At 41.6% G+C, this 18,664-nt stretch overlaps 1 protein-coding gene across 2 annotated transcripts in view; it reads left to right on the plus strand.

The window, feature by feature from the left end:
- Positions 1-18,664, plus strand: part of CAMKK1 (calcium/calmodulin dependent protein kinase kinase 1) — a 641,465-nt gene that overhangs the window by 371,555 nt on the left and 251,246 nt on the right. For both annotated transcript variants that reach the window (XM_069757479.1, XM_069757478.1), the window contains exon 5: positions 2,108-2,159. In XM_069757479.1, the coding sequence (XP_069613580.1) occupies positions 2,108-2,159 (52 nt within the window). The remainder of the gene's footprint in view (positions 1-2,107; positions 2,160-18,664) is intronic.

The raw sequence follows: 18,664 nt of genomic DNA on the forward strand, positions 1-18,664 counted from the left end.
ACAAAAAACATACGTTTAGCTAGGACTTCCAGATTGCCCAGCAAACACTGTAGCGATCCAGCAGGTCACAGACTAGGAGACCAACCAGCGTGGATAAAAGATGAAAATGGTGGCTGGAAAGTATGAGACTGAGTGCAGGTAACTTAGATTAGTAGAACCACTCCAGCTCTGCAATAAACAAAACTCTGAAGTTGTGCTTTTAAAACTGCTTGAATAATAAAAATGCAAGGATCTATATAAAACGTATTGTGATTTAAAAAAAAAAAAAACAATTGATGGGTCTGCTCTTCCTCATTTTCAGTATTATCCTATTTTCGTTTTTTTTTTTTTTAAATCAAGTTGGGAAAAGAAAATTGCAGTTGTAATCCATAGCATACAATACAATTGCATTGTTTGACATCTAACAATCTAAGTGCTTTACATGTTCAGTGGCATGTAAAGGTTTGGACACCCCTGGTCGAAATTGCTGTTTTTATGAACAGTTAAGCTGAAGATGAAATGATCTCTAAAAGGCCTAAAGTCAAAGATGACACATTCGCTTTGAATTTTAGACGAAATATATATTCATTTACATTTTAAAAATTGCAAAAAGGAAAAAGAGCTGATGCAAAAGTTTGGGCATCCTGCATGGTTAGTAGAACCTCATTTTGAAAGTGTCACTGCTTGTAAACACTTTTTGTAGCCAGGCAAGTGTCTTTCAATTCTTGTTTGAGTGATTTTCATCCATTCTTCCAGTTCTGTGAGAGCCCTGGTCATCTTGCACGCACCGGTATTTTGAGGCCTACCCACAGATTTTCAATGATGTTCAGATCAGAGGACTGTGAGTGTCATTGTAAAACCTTCAACTTGAATCTTTTGAGGTAATCGATTGTGGATTTTGATATCTGTTTAGGATCATTATCCATTTGTAGAAGCCATCCTCTTTTCATTTTTTCAACTTCAGCTTTTTTTTACAGATGGTGTTATGTTTGCATCAGGAATTAGTTGAAGTTTCATTGAATCCATTCTTCGCTCTACCCATGAAATGTTCTCTGTACCATTGACAGCAACACAACCCCAAACCATGATTGATGAACCCCATACTTAATGATTGACGGGGATGTTCTTTTCCTGAAATTCTGAGCCCTTTTTTCTCCACACATACCTTTTTATCAATGTGGCCAGAGAGTTCTATTGTAACCTCATCGGTCCGCAGGACTTGTTTCCAAAACGCATCAGGCTTGATTAGATGTTCTTTTTTTCATACTTGTGATGCTGAATTTTATGGTGAGGGTGCAGGAGAGGTTTTCTTCTGATAACTCTTCCATGAAGGCCATATTTGTGCAGGTGTCTATAAAGAGTAGAGCAATGTACCACAACTCCAGAGTCTGATAAATGTTTCTGAAAGGCATTTGCAGTCAAGTAAGGATGCCCAAACTTTTAAATGCCACTGTATAAAATGTATGCGTATATATCTCTGATTTTAACTTTGTGACTTTTTATGATGGTCACAATTAGGATGTTTACCAAGACAGAAGAATATATAAGAACAAGTTTTGGATACAAGTTAGCAAACCTAATTCCTTGAATAATATAGAGAGCTGAAGGGGGTTGTTGGGGTGCAAATGAGCAGCTTTTATACTACATTCCACTACAGGTAAAACACCTTGTCCCCGATTCATTAAAGTGTTTATACCATAAAACTGGTGGAAAATGCTTTAAAAAGCAACATGTAGATGTGCATACATTTTGAGACTTTTGGTGTTTAGGGCAGCACCACCAAAATGGAGCTGGGGTAAGAGTGGCTATGCCCACCATATACTCTTTAATCAATGGTGGCAGAGTTTGTACGCCAGAGAAATGTTACTCATCAGTAATATTTCTGGTGAATCATGAGGAGGCGCACATTACTGATAAATTGTGCCAAACATTCAGCACAACTTATTCATGCCAGCCACTCACGTACAAAATGCCAGTGTTACTTATTTGGGACCATAATGTTTTAAAAATACAGTAACGAATATATTTTATCAGCCTCACCGATTATATGCACTGAATTAGTAACTGAAGAATTGTGTAATGGATTATGCTTTCATTTTATAACTTACCCATATGTTATTTTTCCTAGGCTATGAAAGTACTTTCAAAGAAGAGATTATTGAAGCAATATGGTTTCCCACGTATGTATTTAATCAATCTCTTACATTATCATAAATAACATTAAAACTAATTATTTTATCTATATCCTGAGATTCCTTTATGATTTTAGTTCAACCAAAAAAATATATATCAGTTTATTCTTTGAAATGGAAACATGGCTTCTAGTTGGTGGATCCCTGTGGAAGCCTATTCCATGTATAAAGACCTATTCCATTAGCTTTTTGTTATCTGAAAGCCCTGCATGTCAAAAGGCAAAGGCGCTAAGGCTTGTGTCTTCATTGTAGCACTAAGATCAAGGGCTGCTCAGGCGTTTCATAAGGCAGTGTCCTGTTCTGCCCTCCTTTGATACTTTGCATTGTGAATAAGAGAAGTCATGAAAATGGGTACCCATTCCTTGCTCCCCTAATGTCTGAATGTCTGCTTGATTGCCACTTGGAAAATATGCCACACTTGGTTATGGAAGACTGTGAAGACATATCTACACAACAGGGCTATGGAATAGTTAGGGTATGTGCACAAGTCCGGAGTGCATGCAGAATTTTCCTGAGATAAACCTGAGGTTTTCCGCAGGAATTCTGAATGCGTTTTTTTCGTGGATTTTGCACGGTTTTTATGCGGATTTTATGCATTTTTTCCCAGACACTCCAAAACAATGGGAAATCCGCAAAAAATCCGCAAAAATAATGAACATGTTGCTTCTTATTCCGGAATGCGTTTTTTTTGCGGAAAAAAACACAACATGTGCACAAAAAATGCGGAATGCATTAAATGATAGGATGCATAATGTATGCGTTCTTTATGCATTTTTATCGTGAAAAAACATGCAAAAAACGTGAAAATTCCTGAACGTGTGCACATACCCTTATACAGTCACAACCAAAAGTTTTGGCACCCTTGAAATTGTTCCATAAAATGAAGTATTAACTTGATGCCATTACGCATGTTTTGTTATGCACGTGTTCATTTACTTGTGTGTATTGGAACACAGGATGCCTGCAGGATAGCTTGAATTTCTTTGGAACTTGATTGGGGCTGTTTATCTACTATACTCGCCATACTGCGTTTCAACTATTCACCAAATTTTCTCTGCCGTCTAAGTCAGGGGAGATTAGCTACAGTGCCATGGGTTGTAATCTTCTAGATCATGTTGCACACAAAGGAACATCAAGATCTCTGGAGATGTACCGTATATACTCGAGTATAAGCCGAGATTTTCAGCCCATTTTTTTGGGCTGAAAGTCCCCCTCTCGGCTTATACTCGAGTCATATACTCGGGTGTCAGCAGGGGAGGGGGAGCGGGGGCTGTGTAATCATACTTACCTGCTCCCAGCGCGGTCCCTGCAGTCCCTGGCTTCTCCGGCGCTGCAGATTCTCCCTGTACTGAGCGGTCACATGGCACCGCTCATTACAGAAATGAATAGGCGGCTCCACCCCCATAGGGGAGGAGCCGCATATTCATTGCTGTAAATGATCGGTGCCATGTGACCGCTCAATTACAGGAAGAAGCTGCAGCGCCGGAGAAGCCAGGGACTGCAGGGACCGCGCCGCAGCAGATAAGGGGAGCGCAGCGCTATAATTACCTGCTCCTCGCTCCGGCTCCGTCTGCAGCGTCCTCTAGCAGTGACGCTCAGGTTAGAGGGCGCTGTGACGTAGTCAGTGCGCGCCCTCTGCTGAGCGTCAGTGCTGGAGACGGAGCCGCAGAGGAGCAGGTAATTATTGAAAGCGCCGGCGTCCTGAGAAGAGAGGTGAGTATGTGATTTTATTTTTTTTTTATGGCAGCACCAGCAGCATTCTAAGGAGCATCTATGGGGCCATAAAGGTGCAGAGCATATATGGGGCACAGCATTATAAGGAGCACCTATGGGGCCATAAAGGTGCAGAGCATATATGGGGCACAGCATTATAAGGAGCACCTATGGGGCCATAAAGGTGCAGAGCATATATGGGGCACAGCATTATAAGGAGCACCTATGGGGCCATAATGAAAGGTGCAGAGCATATATGGGGCAGCATTCTAAGGAGCACCTATGGGGCCATAAAGGTGCAGAGCATATAAGGGGCACAGCATTATAAGGAGCACCTATGGGGCCATAAAGGTGCAGAGCATATATGGGGCACAGCATTATAAGGAGCACCTATGGGGCCATAAAGGTGCAGAGCATATAAGGGGCACAGCATTATAAGGAGCACCTATGGGGCCATAAAGGTGCAGAGCATATATGGGGCACAGCATTATAAGGAGCACCTATGGGGCCATAATGAAAGGTGCAGAGCATATATGGGGCAGCATTCTAAGGAGCACCTATGGGGCCATAAAGGTGCAGAGCATATAAGGGGCACAGCATTATAAGGAGCACCTATGGGGCCATAAAGGTGCAGAGCATATATGGGGCACAGCATTATAAGGAGCACCTATGGGGCCATAAAGGTGCAGAGCATATAAGGGGCACAGCATTATAAGGAGCACCTATGGGGCCATAAAGGTGCAGAGCATATAAGGGGCACAGCATTATAAGGAGCATCTATGGGGCCATAAAGGTGCAGAGCATATATGGGGCACAGCATTATAAGGAGCACCTATGGGGCCATAAAGGTGCAGAGCATATAAGGGGCACAGCATTATAAGGAGCATCTATGGGGCCATAAAGGTGCAGAGCATATATGGGGCACAGCATTATAAGGAGCACCTATGGGGCCATAAAGGTGCAGAGCATATAAGGGGCACAGCATTATAAGGAGCACCTATGGGGCCATAAAGGTGCAGAGCATTATATGGGGCACAGCATTATAAGGAGCACCTATGGGGCCATAAAGGTGCAGAGCATTATATGGGGCACAGCATTATAAATAGCACCTATGGGGCCATAAAGGTGCAGAGTATAAATGGGGCACAGCATTATAAGGAGCACCTATGGGGCCATAATCAAAGGTGCAGAGCATATATGGCACAGCATTATAAGGAGCACCTATGGGGCCATAAAGGTGCAGAGCATATATGGGGCACAGCATTATAAGGAGCACCTATGGGGCCATAAAGGTGCAGAGCATATATGGCACAGCATTATAAGGAGCATCTATGGGGCCATAATCAACGGTGCAGAGCATATATGGCACAGCATTATAAGGAGCATCTATGGGGCCATAATCAACGGTGCAGAGCATTCTATATAGCACAGTTGTATATGGAGCATCTATGGGGCAATAATGAACGGTATGGAGCATCTATTTTTATTTTTGAAATTCACCGGTAAATGCTGTATTTTCTACCCTAGGCTTATACTCGAGTCAATAAGTTTTCCCAGTTTTTTGTGGCAAAATTAGGGGGGTCGGCTTATACTCGGGTCGGCTTATACTCGAGTATATACGGTACTTATAACCTTGAGATTGTTGATATTTTTCAACAATTTTGGTTCTCAAGTCTTCAGACAGTTCTCTTCTCTTTCTGTTCTCCATACTTAGTGTGGCTCACAGAGACACACAATGCAAAGATTACTGTAAGTCGACTTCTTCACTTTTTATCTGCTTTCAGGTGTGATTTTCATATTGCCCACACCTCTTACTTGCCACAGTCGAGTTTAATCGAGCATCACATGCTCGGAACAAAGTTGTTTACCCAAATTTTGGAAAGGTGGCAACAATTTTGTCCAGCCCATCTTGGGATTTTTGTGTGAAATTATGTCCAATTTGCCTTTTTTTCCTCTTTTTTGTGTTGTTCCAGTACACAGAAAGGAAATAAAATGTTTCTAACAAAACATGTGTAATTGCAATAATTTTCTGAGAGAAATGCTTCATTTTCTGTAACAATTTTAAGAGTGCTAGCACTTTCGACCATGACAGTCTATAAAATAGAAGAATTTGTTTCAATTTCACCAGAGAAAATTCAGATTTTCAATTCAGAAGATGACCATTGTTTTACCATCCAATATTTGATTAGTACTGAATAAGTGTTATTTTTGAATTGCAATATCTACAGAACAAATACCCAACTTGCTCTATTGAAATTAATACTTTCCTATTGACTAAGTGGGTTTACAGGAGGGTTAGTTAGACCTCTCAGCTTACGCCCAGCCTAAATGAGATTTGTACAAATGAGTTTTATATTTTTGGATAATACTGCAGGTATTAGGGGATGAAAGTGTAATCATTCTTCACATTGAATTACATTATAATACTGAAATACTGTATGTCAGCGATAAGTTATGAGATCATTTAGAGCATCTTATTTTCACTGTATTCTCAAGCTTTAGTCGTGGATGCATTAACCCCTTCACGCTGAAGCCTGTTTTCACCTTCCTGACCAGGCCAGTTTTTACAGTTCTGAACACTGACAGTTTATGAAGTTATAGCTCTGGAACACTTCAATGGATCCATCCCTCTGATTCCGAATATGTTTTCTTGTGACATATTGTACTTCATGATAGTGGTAAAATTTCTTTGATATGACTTGCGTTTATTTATGAAAAAAAACTGAAATTTGAAATTTGTCAAAATTTTTTTTACACATCTGTATGTTCTAATTGATTTTTGCAACTAATGTGTTGTGTATGTGCATCTCTTCCAATGCATGGCTAATCATACTGAAATATAATACCATCATGTTCCTAGTGGTAATTGTATTTTGTAAATGCTTATATTTCATGCATGTTGCATTGTGGTGGCTTTGTACTTTCACGTCCACATGTGCCTTTATTACTTGCCTGGTCTAATTACCATATATACCGTATATATAGCATGCCACTAGCAGCAAGGCACGGGAGTGCTGCTCAGCATCAGCATAGATCAGGTCCCCTACCTATTGGACATTGTCCTTCTGTATACATACTACTACTGCATTCCAGCAGCAACCCTTATTATACCTACTTAGGTTTTCACAATAAACCTACATTCTACCATTGAAGCAACTTACGAGTAAGACTCGGGAGGGTCGAAACGTCAAAAATTTATTTGGTCGCTTATTGTACATATTTTGCTCCCATATTGATGTTATGTGAATTAAACTATACTATTTTTTTGCATACGAATACCAATAGATGCGGTGTATCAATATATCTTATACTCGAGTATAAGCCAAGATTTTCAGCCCATTTTTTTAGGCGAAAAGTGCCCATCTCGGCTTATACTCGAGTCATTGTCCCAGGGGGTCGGCAGGGGAGGGGAGCGGCAGCTGTCAAATCATACTCCCCTGCTCCCGACGTGTCTCTGCAAGTCCCTGGTTCTCCGACGCCCGCAGCTCTTCCTGTGTTCAGTGGTCACGTGGTACCGCTTATTAAAGTAATGAATATGGATGCCACTCCACTCCCATAAGGGTGGAGCGCATATTCATTACTTTAATGAGCGGTACCAGTGACCGCTGAACACAGGAACAAGGTCGGAGACCATCGCATTGGAGAAGCTACCTGGGACCGCGCCGGAAGGGTGAGTATAACGGGGGAGGGTGAGCATTGCGATATTCACCTGTCCCCGTTCCACCACTGCGTGCCACTCCGCCTTCCACATCCTTAACAGTCACTGCAGAGAGATCGCAGCAGCAGCATATGGGGCAAATGTTTCTATGGAGCATCTTATGGCGCCATAATCAACCTTTATACAGCATTATATGGGGCAAATGTTTCTATGGAGCATCTTATAGGGCCATAATCAACCTTTATGCAGCATTATATGGGGGACATTTTCTATGGAGCATCTTATGGGGCCATAATCAACCTTTATGCAGCATTGTGTAGGGCACATTTTCTATGTAGCATCTTATGGGGCCATAATCAACCTTTGTGCAGCATTGTATGGGGCTAATGTTTCTATGCAGCATCTTATGGGACCATAATCAACCTTTATGCAGCATTACATGGGGCAAATGTTTCTATGGAGCATTTTATAGGGCCATAATCAACCTTTATGCAGCATTATATGGGGAACATTTTCTATGGAGCATCTTATGGGGCCATAATCCACTTTTATGCAGGATTGTATGGGGCAAATGTTTCTATGGAGCATCTTATGGGCCATAATCAACCTTTCTGCAGCATTATATGGGGCATATTTTAGTATGAACCATCTTATGTGGCCCATCATAAACTTTATGGAGCATTATATGGGGCATATTTTATTATGGAGCATCGTCTGGGGCTGATCATGAACTTTATGGAGCATTATATGGGGCTCCTGATTGAATATGGATATTCAAAAACACTTAACCTACTGATGTCTCAATTAATGTAACTTTTATTGGTATCTATTTTTATTTTTGAAATTTACCAGTAGCTGCTGCATTTCCCATCCTAGGCTTATACTCGAGTCATTATGTTTTCCCAGTTTTTTGTGGCAAAATTAGGGGCCTCGGCTTATACTTGGGTTGGCTTATACTCGAGCGTATATGGGTATTTACTTACCGTATATACTCGAGTATAAGTCGACCCCCCTAATTTTGCCACAAAAAACTGGGAAAACTTAATGACTCAAGTATAAGCCTAGGGTGGGAAATGCAGCAGCTACCAGTAAATGTCAAAAGTAAAAATAGATACCAATAAAAGTAAAATTAATTGAGACATCAGTAGGTTAAGTGTTTTTGAATATCCATATTGAATCAGGAGCCCCATATAATGCTCCATAAAGTTTATGATGGGCCCCATAAGATGCTCCATATTAAAATATGCCCCATATAATCCTGCATAAAGGTTAATAATGGCCCCATAAGATGCTCCATAGACACATTTGCCCAATATAATGCTGCACAAATGTTGATTATGGCCCCATAAGATGCTCCATAAAGATATTTGCCCCATATAGTGCTGCACAAATGTTGCTCATGGCCCCATACAGACACTTGCCCCATATAGTGCTGCATAAACATTATGGCCCCATACAGTGCTGCACAAATGTTATGGCCCCATACAGTGCTGCACAAACATTATGGCCCCATACAGTACTGCACAAACGTTATGGCCCCATATAGTGCTGCACAAACGTTATGGCCCCATATAATGCTGCACAAACGTTATGGCCCCATATAGTGCTGCACAAACGTTATGGCCCCATAGATGCTCCATACAGACACTTGCCCCATTTGCTGTTGCTGCGATAAAAAAATAAAAAAAAAATCACATACTCAGTCGCTCAGGCCTCCGGCACTTTCAATATTCACCTGCTCCTCGTTCCGGCGCCGCTCCATCTTCAGCGTCTCCTGCACTGACCTTCAGGCAGAGGATGCGCACTAACCATGTCACCGTGCCCTCTGACCTGAGCGTCACAGCTGAAGACGGAGCAGCGCCGGAATGAGGAGCAGGTGAATATCGCACAGAGCTCCCTGTTATACTCACCTGCTCCTGGTGCGGTCCCTGCACGTCTGTTCCCTGGCACCGGCAGCTTCTTCCTGTACTGAGCGGTCACCGTTACCGCTCATTACAGTAATGAATATGCGGCTCCACCTCTATGTGAGGTGGAGCCGCATATTCATTACTGTAATGAGCGGTACCATGTGACCGCTCAGTACAGGAAGAAGCTGTCAGCGCCGGGGAAAAGACGTGCAGGGACCGCACCAGGAGCAGGTGAGTATAATTAGACAGCCCCCGCTCCCCCTGCCCTGCCGACCCCTGGGTATGACTCAAGTATAAGCCGAGAGGGGGACTTTCAGCCCCCAAAAATAGGCTGAAAATCTCGGCTTATACTCGAGTATATACGGTAATTATTATTTTTCTATTGTGGAGCTCTAATATTTGTCCCATATGGTTCTATCTGTCGGGAGTGTTGTTTATCCACCATGTTCTTGTTCATATTTGTAATTGATTTTAATGTTTGTTATGGTTAAAGTGTCCAATAAAGGTTAATATTTATAGTTATCATCTTGTTGGGTGTGCACACCATATTCTATTTGCCTCCTGGAGCGCAGATTTTCCCAGAAGAGTTTGCGAATTCCATATAAAGAGCCCCTAAGTGCTAAAAAAGCAGAATCCCTCCTTCAAGTGACACGATTTTTGAAATTGTACTCCTTTGGGAATTTATCTACAGGTTGAAAAATAATCCCAAAGACATTCTTCCTACAAAAATACCATGCATGAAGTAGTATCAATGCTAAATTGCATATTAAATATATATAATAATACAGGAGAAAAAATGAGTCAGAAGCTCATAATATACAAACGTACACAAAACTTTTATTAAATATCCATATACATAAAACTAGAACTGTTAGTATGCAAGTGCATACAGTTCTTGGAGCAATCAGTAATGTTTATAACAATATGAGGTACATGACAAAAATTCCAAATAAGCGAGTGCCGGTAGGTCCCGCCTGCACAATTGGGCCAGCACAATATAGTAAACATACCAAATCATAGTGCCATGGTAAATTTATAAAAATATCACAGCAGTAGCAATAAGTTTAAAGCCTATCTGTATGCTGGTAGCACAAAGGGTTAAATTTGGAAGCACATTATACATCCCTGTGAATGCTAACCACTCCCATTAGCTCCTAATAGAGCCTGCATAGCATGCCGGAAAAGCTGAGAGCAATGGAGGAGTAAAAGGCTACCATATGTCCCTGTCGACTCCAAACACTCCTACTTACTCCCAGATAGTTCGGCATGTGCACATACCACACTTGTCAAATCATGCCAGCTACTGATGCAAGAAACATGAATAAAAAAATGGCGCTGCAGTTAAACATAGTATTTACCCATAGCGTGTTAGGCAGGTGTCCCGGGACTCACTCCCCAACGCACGTTTCGGTGCAAATCCACCTTCTTCAGGGGGCGTGGCCAGAAGGTGGACTCGCACCGAAACGTGCTTCCAAATTTAACCCTTTGTGCTACCAGCATACAGATAAGCTTTAAACTTATTGCTACTGCTGTGATATTTTTATAAATTTACCATGGCAGTTTGATTTGGTATGTTTACTATATTGTGCTGGCCCAATTGTGCAGGCGGGACCTACCGGCACTCACGTATTTGGAATTTTTGTCATGTACCTCATATTGTTATAAACATTACTGATTGCTCCAAGAACTGTATGCACTTGCATACTAATAGTTCTAGTTTTATGTATATGGATATTTAATAAAAGTTTTGTGTACGTTTGTATATTATGAGCTTCTGACTAGTTTTTTCTCCTGTATTATTATTTATCTACAGGTGTAGTGACGATTTTGACTCAATGGGTGTCTTCCAGAAACAAGCAGCAGTGGATTTGCTGAGTGAAAATTGCAAATTACCGTTATAGTGACCAGTACGTTATGCCTAGTCCGTGCTTCTGGAGGCATGCACCTGCAAATTAGGCATGCTCTCATCACTACAGAAATGCCAAACCTGTGGGTGCTAAATGTGGTTTAGGCACACTGGGGCTCAGAAGGGAGGAGGGACATTTGGATTTGAGATCGGATAATTTTATTTTGGGGGCGAGGAGCCATTTCTCCTTTCTAGAGCCTTTATGCTACCAGTAACGTGGAAGCCCCCTATATTTCCGTTAACAGATGACGAACCTGAATGAGGGCTTGTTTTTTTGTGGATTGAGTTGAAGGTATTGTTGGGAACATTTTACATAACATTTATGATCACATTTTTCCAGCGCTCTACTTTGAGCACTTACATTGAGGTTTCCATCTAAATCTCCGAGTGATGTGACAGATGAAACCCCCAATGGATTAATACACTATGATAAGGCATCAGAGCTACTCTGTACTCCGTCTGGCCTCTGTTTAGCGGTGTCCTTCTTTTCAGGAGTGCACAAAACTGTGGCCGACGGCATTTTTATGCAGTCCTAGAAGACGGACACCGCCAGATCACAGGTCCTATGGCATCCACAGTGCCTCCATCTGCCTCATTATAGGGAATCTTCTGCCAGAGGGTCCGTCTGAATCACGTATTTCAGAGATTTACATGGAAACCCTGGTGTGAGCACTCAGCGCAGAGCGCAGGGTAAATGTGTGCCGGGCCTCAGGGTATGTGTCCACCTTCAGGATGGCCGGCGGTTTAGTCGGAGCGGCAAACCCGCTCCGCGCTAAGCCCCGCCCCTTCAGGGACTTGATGATGCCAGATGTGTTCATAGCACACATCCAGGATCATCGCACCCCACACATAGGGCCCTGTGTTATACCTTGCAGCGACGCAGCGTCGCCGCAAGGTATGCGGACATGCTGCAATCTTAAAAGACACGCCGCATGTCCGGAGTCGCAGGGCCGCCGCGTGCATGTTACCACGCATAGTGGAGACGGGATTTCATTCAATCCCCTCCACTATGCTGTAACATCTGGACGCTGCGAGTTTGACGCTGCGTCTCTATGCAGCGTCAAACACGCAGCGTTTACTGCACGAGGAAACATACCCTTACTGCGATCTTTGGGAAGCAGAATAAAAAAATCAACAGCATGTGGAGAATTGATTTTATGTATTTTTTTCACTGTTCCTCGTGCGGTATAAGTGATTTGGAGACTTTATTCTTCTGGTCGGTGTAATTACAGCGATACCAGATTTATATCGGGTTTTTATGTTTAGCTGCTGTCACACACTAAAAGACACTTTTTATTGCAAAAAAACTAGTTTTTGCATCACCATATTTTGAGAGCTATAATTTTCCCATATTTCTACCATCAGAGTCATGTTACAGCTTGTTTTTTGCGGGATGAGCTGACTTTTTATTGGTACCATTTTCGGGCACGTGACATTTTTTGATCTCTTTCTATTTCGATTTTTGGGAGACACAATGAACAAAAACCAGCAATTTAGGAATTGCTTTTTTTTTTTTATACCCTGCGTATGGTATAATTGGTAAGGCAGCTTTATTCTTCAGGTCAGTACGATTACAGCGATACCGAATTTATATTTTTTTTTATGTTTTGGCGCTTTTACACAATAAAAACTCTTTTACAGAAAAAAATAATTATTTTTGTATCGCTTTATCCTGAGAGCTATAAAAAATTTAAATTTTTTTGCTGATGGATCTGTATGATGGCTTGTTTTTTTGCGGGACAATAACGTTTTTAACGGAACCATTTTTATTTACATTTGTCTTTTTGATCACGTTTTATTGCACTTTTTGTTCTGCGGTATGATGAAGTATTGTTTTTTACCCTGCTTTTTATTTATTTATTTACGGTGTTAACTAGTGGGATAGTTTTATAGAGCAGGTTATTACGGACGTGGAGATACCAAATGTGTACTTGTATTTTTTTTTTTACATAAATAAATGTATTTATTGGAATAATATTTGATTCATTTTTTTCTTTATTTGGGGATTTTTTTTTTAAACTTTTTTTTTACACTTTTTAATTTTTTTTTTACTGTATGGTGTCAGATAGCTGATCTTATACTCTGCACTGCAGAGCATCACATCAGCATCTGACAGGCAGGGAAGGAGGCATGTCAGCGCCTTCTCTCAGCAGGCACTCACAAACCACCTTCCCTGCAGGACCCGGATGGACCCCAATCCCATCTTGGGGCTGGGGGTCTCCATGGAGACCATCAGGACAACACGATTGCAGCGGAACTCATTCCCTGCACGATGCTCCTCTATGCCGCTGTCACTGCTGACAGGGGTGGAGTTAAATGACCGATCGTGGGCGTTATTACGGGTTGTCAGCTCTTACACAATACCATACCCGCATTGCTGTTGGTGGGAGCGCAGCTCCCGCAGAGCAGTACATGTAGAGCGCCCATGGCCGGACTGGGACTAAAATTCAGCCCTGGCATTTGAAGTTACAAAGGCCCACTTGTCACATGGTGACTGTATATCTTTGTACACTTATAGGCAGGGCCGGTTTTAGGCAAAGTGGGGCCCTACCACAAGGCAAAGTTTAAAATGGGGCTCCAAATGCTAACATATTGCACATCACACTAAAGCATTTTGGTTGTATTTACAAGCGCTGAGTTCAGGCACCTAAATGAGTTTGATCAACAAAACAAGTTGTTCAACACTTGTTTCCCGGCCTCTTTCCACCAGCTGAGGAATAATGATGGGACTGAACGATCACTAATAGATCACTAACAGATCACCATACAGTATCATGTTATCAGCAGCACATCTACATTTTATGCTGGCAATGTGCTGCTGAGAACAATGATTTTTGTTTCACCAAAACAATCTGAATATGCAGCATTTTACTTGTTTAGTAAAATACACCCCACAGGCCTCCATATATTATAATGTGCACCTCAGTCCTCCATATAGTATAATACACTCCCTATAGTCCTCCATATAGCATAATACACTCCTCATAGTGCTCCATATAGTATAATGCACTCCTCATAGTGCTCCATATAGTATAATGCACCGCCATAGTCATCCATGTAGTACAATTCACTTCCCATAGTATAATGCACCCCATAGTTCTTCTTATAGTATAACATATTCCCCATAGTCCTCAATACAGTATAATGCAGCCCACATATAGTATAATGCAGCCACCACCCCCACAGAGTATAATGCAGCCACCCCAGAGTATAATGCAGCCACCCCATAGAATATAATACAGCCCACCTCCTTATAATATATAATGTAGCCCCCACAGAATATAATGCAGCCCCCCATAGTATAACACAGCTTCCCCCATAGAATATAATATACCCCCCATAGTATATAGCACAACCCGCATAGCAGATAACACAGCCCTCGTAGCAGTATACAGCACAGCCCATGTAGTAGTATACAGCACAGCCCACATAGTAGTATACAGCACTGCCCACACAGTAGTATACAGCAGAGCCCACACAGTAGTATACAGCACAGCCCACATAGGAGTATACAGCACAGCCCACATAGTAGTATACAGCACAGCCCACATAGTAGTATACAGCACAGCCCACATAGTAGTATACAGCACTGCCCACATAGGAGTATACAGCACAGCCCACATAGTGGTATACAGCACAGCCCACATAGTAGTATACAGCACAGCCCACATAGTAGTATACAGCACAGCCCACATAGTAGTATACAGCACAGCCCACACAGTAGTATACAGCACAGCCCACACAGTAGTTTACAGCACAGCCCACACAGTAATATACAGCACAGCCCACACAGTAGTATACAGCACAGCCCACACAGTGGTATACAGCACAGCCCACACAGTAGTATACAGCACAGCCCACACAGTAGTATACAGCACAGCCCACATAGCAGTATACAGCACTGCCCACATAGTAGTGTATAGCACAGCTTACATAGTAGTATACAGCACAGCCCACATAGTAGTATACAGCACAGCCCACACAGTAGTATACAGCACAGCCCACACAGTAGTTTACAGCACAGCCCACACAGTAGTATACAGCATAGCCCACATAGTAGTGTATAGCACAGCCCACATAGCAGTATACAGCACTGCCCACATAGTAGTGTATAGCACAGCCCACATAGCAGAATACAGCACAGCCCACACAGTAGTATACAGCAGAGCCCACATAGTAGTATACAGCAGAGCCCACATAGTAGTACATAGCACTGCCCACATAGTAGCATACAGCACTGCCCACATAGTAGAATACAGCACAGCCCACATAGTAGTATACAGCACAGCCCACATAGTAGTATACAGCACTGCCCACACAGTAGTATACAGCACAGCCCACACAGTAATATACAGCACAGCCCACACAGTAATATACAGCACAGCCCACACAGTAGTATACAGCACAGCCCACACAGTAGTATACAGCACAGCCCACACAGTAGTATACAGCACAGCCCACATAGCAGTATCCACACTGCCCACATAGTAGTGTATAGCACAGCCCACATAGCAGAATACAGCACAGCCCACACAGTAGTATACAGCAGAGCCCACATAGTGGTCTACAGCAGAGCCCAGACAGTAGTACAGTATATAGCAGAGCCCACATAGTAGTATACAGCAGAACCCACATCTCTCCTCCCCCCTCCCCCCTAGAATGGCCCCACAGTCCAGGAAAAAAACACTCCTCACCTCCCCTTGTGCCTGTGGTGCTCCCTGCTCCTGTCTCGGCGGCTGCCGCTGCTCTGCCTGTCACACGGAGTGTGCGTGCACCTGCTGTGTCAGAGGCAGAGCGGGGAATGATGGGAGAGGGAGCATCAGTTGACGCTCTCTCGATCATTGCATTCAACTGTACCGGCGTCATACGCCAGTATAGTTGAATGCGGCAGCGGCGGCGCTCGGGGTGGAAGGTTAGTCGGCACTCAGCAGCCCACTACTGGCACTGACCTTTCTGGCATTTGCCAGAACTGCCCGATGGCCAGTCCGGCCCTGACGGCGCCTGTCAGGAAGGTGTTAAATATCATCATTTGCATCACACTACAATTGAAAATTATGAATAGCCTGTTTAGGTCAGAAATCTTTTTCTAGACTGGTATATTCATCAATCATCTATTCATTGTCATCAGAACATGTGCTTCTGACCTTTTCAGAGATCTGTTCAATCCACACATGTTATTGGAACTTAATACACAGAACATAACACAGAAGGGTGACATCACCTGTTATTCAAGGAAACCAAGGAGGCACTTACGTAGCTTGATTCATGCGAGATTCCTTAAAGGCCACTTAATGTCTTCCATTATGTGAATAATGTGTGAGGTTGGAGTAGCATACTGCGGCAACAGTGTAATTATCATCAAATGATTTCTTTCTTTAAATATGGAAAATTGCCATGAAAAAATACATATATAAAGGAAAGTCTAACACTTTCAATCTGTGATCACATTTTCTCTAAATACTAAAAAAATCTATAAAATATTTGGGATGAATAATTTGCATTTATTTAATCTTCATAGGGGAAAATTTGGACTGTTTATGTCTTCATCACAAAAAAAGTGATTCCAAGATATTTACTACTATTTCTTCAAATTATTTGTATTACTTTTTAAGGGGAAGGGTTACAATACACACATAAGGAAATATACATAGAAATAGTATATGTAACAAGAAAAATGGGAGGAAAAGGGAAATGAGAAATAGAATACAAATAGGAGGGACATAGGAACATAAATAAAAACATCTAAATAAATAGTCAACTGAACCTATTGCACCTTACACAATATTTGAAGAAAAAAACAACTTAAAGTCTATTCAGTCATAAAATAAATGGTGACAGTATCTAAATTATAGATAAGTACAGGCTTCATTCAATCTCTCAAAAGTGTAAAAATCGGCAGAGAGATGAAAACTCTTCAACATGTTAAACCTATAGTACAAAAATGGAAAATGTATTCATTTGAAGTTAGTTGTCTAAGTAAAGACATAGATGGCATTTCACAAGTTTCTTGTTGGGGTACACTACAACAAAATGCCATCCTAACTAAACTAATTGCCACTTTTGCTTTGTTTTAAAGCCCGCAGCCCGCATATTCATCATTTGTAAAATATTGGATCTCTGAAACAATAATTTACTTACTACTGTTACAGTCATTATGTTGTTCCTTCTAACTAGTAAAACAATGCTCGGTGTAGGGTTATTTCTGATTGAAGGTCACATGATATTACGTCCATGCATGATTTAATACATTATTACAACAAATACAGCTCTGGAAAAAATTAAGAGACCACCACATCAAAACCCTGTCATGGGCAGCCCAATCTCCAGACCTGAACCCCAATGAAAACCTCTGGAATGTAATCAAGAAGATGATGGATCGTCACAAGCCATCAACCAAAGAAGAACTGCTTACATTTTTGCTCCATGAAAGCTGTGATTAAAAATCATGGTTATTCCACAAAATATTGATTTCTGAACTCTTCCTGAGTTAAAACATTAGTATTGTTGTTTCTAAATGATTATGAACTTGTTTTCTTTGCATTATTTGAGGTCTGAAAGCACTGTGTTTTTTTTAATTTTTTTTTTTTTTTTTCCAAAGAACTTTATTGGGATTTTATATTTTAACCTGGAGGGGATGGGGAGGAGAATGAAGGGAGGGGAGGAAGGAGAGGAAAGGATAAGAATGAAGGGAAGAAGGGGAGGGTAAATACAACACATTCCACATAGTAATAATTCAACTTAGAAGCAAGGGACGCAACCCTTGAAAGGCAAATAGGCAATATACGAGTCAACAAGAGATTATCTAAACGATACAAGGGGACGGTCCTTGTGAAAAGCTTGTTAATATCAAGCAACTACGGCTACTAAACCAATATTTAACATGAGAGAGGAAAGAGAGAAAATCTTGTGAATATTTTTATCTTATAATGAGACTTAAGCCAAGTTGATAATATTGGTTGTTCAAGGAGGATAATGCTGCTCCCATATATGCCACTTTTGGTAAAATTTGCCAAATTCGTTATTGAATAGGGCAAATTTGAGTTCAAATTCTCTATGTTGCATCATAAGTTTAACAACGAACGCTGCATTGGGCAGAGTGGCCTTTTTCCAGTGGAAGGCAATGGATTTTTTAGCTACTAAACAGAGATGTATGATTATGCGTAATAAGGATCTATCAATAGGATTAGTGTCCAAGGAGAGAAGGGCTAATTGTGGGGAGAGGGTAAAAGGGGATCCTGACAGTTTGGAGATGATAGAGGAAATTTCCAGCCAAAAGAGGGCCACGGTAGGGCAGCTCCAAAAGACATGC

This window comes from Ranitomeya imitator, chromosome 3, assembly GCF_032444005.1.
Source record: "Ranitomeya imitator isolate aRanImi1 chromosome 3, aRanImi1.pri, whole genome shotgun sequence".
Taxonomy (NCBI): domain Eukaryota; kingdom Metazoa; phylum Chordata; class Amphibia; order Anura; family Dendrobatidae; genus Ranitomeya; species Ranitomeya imitator.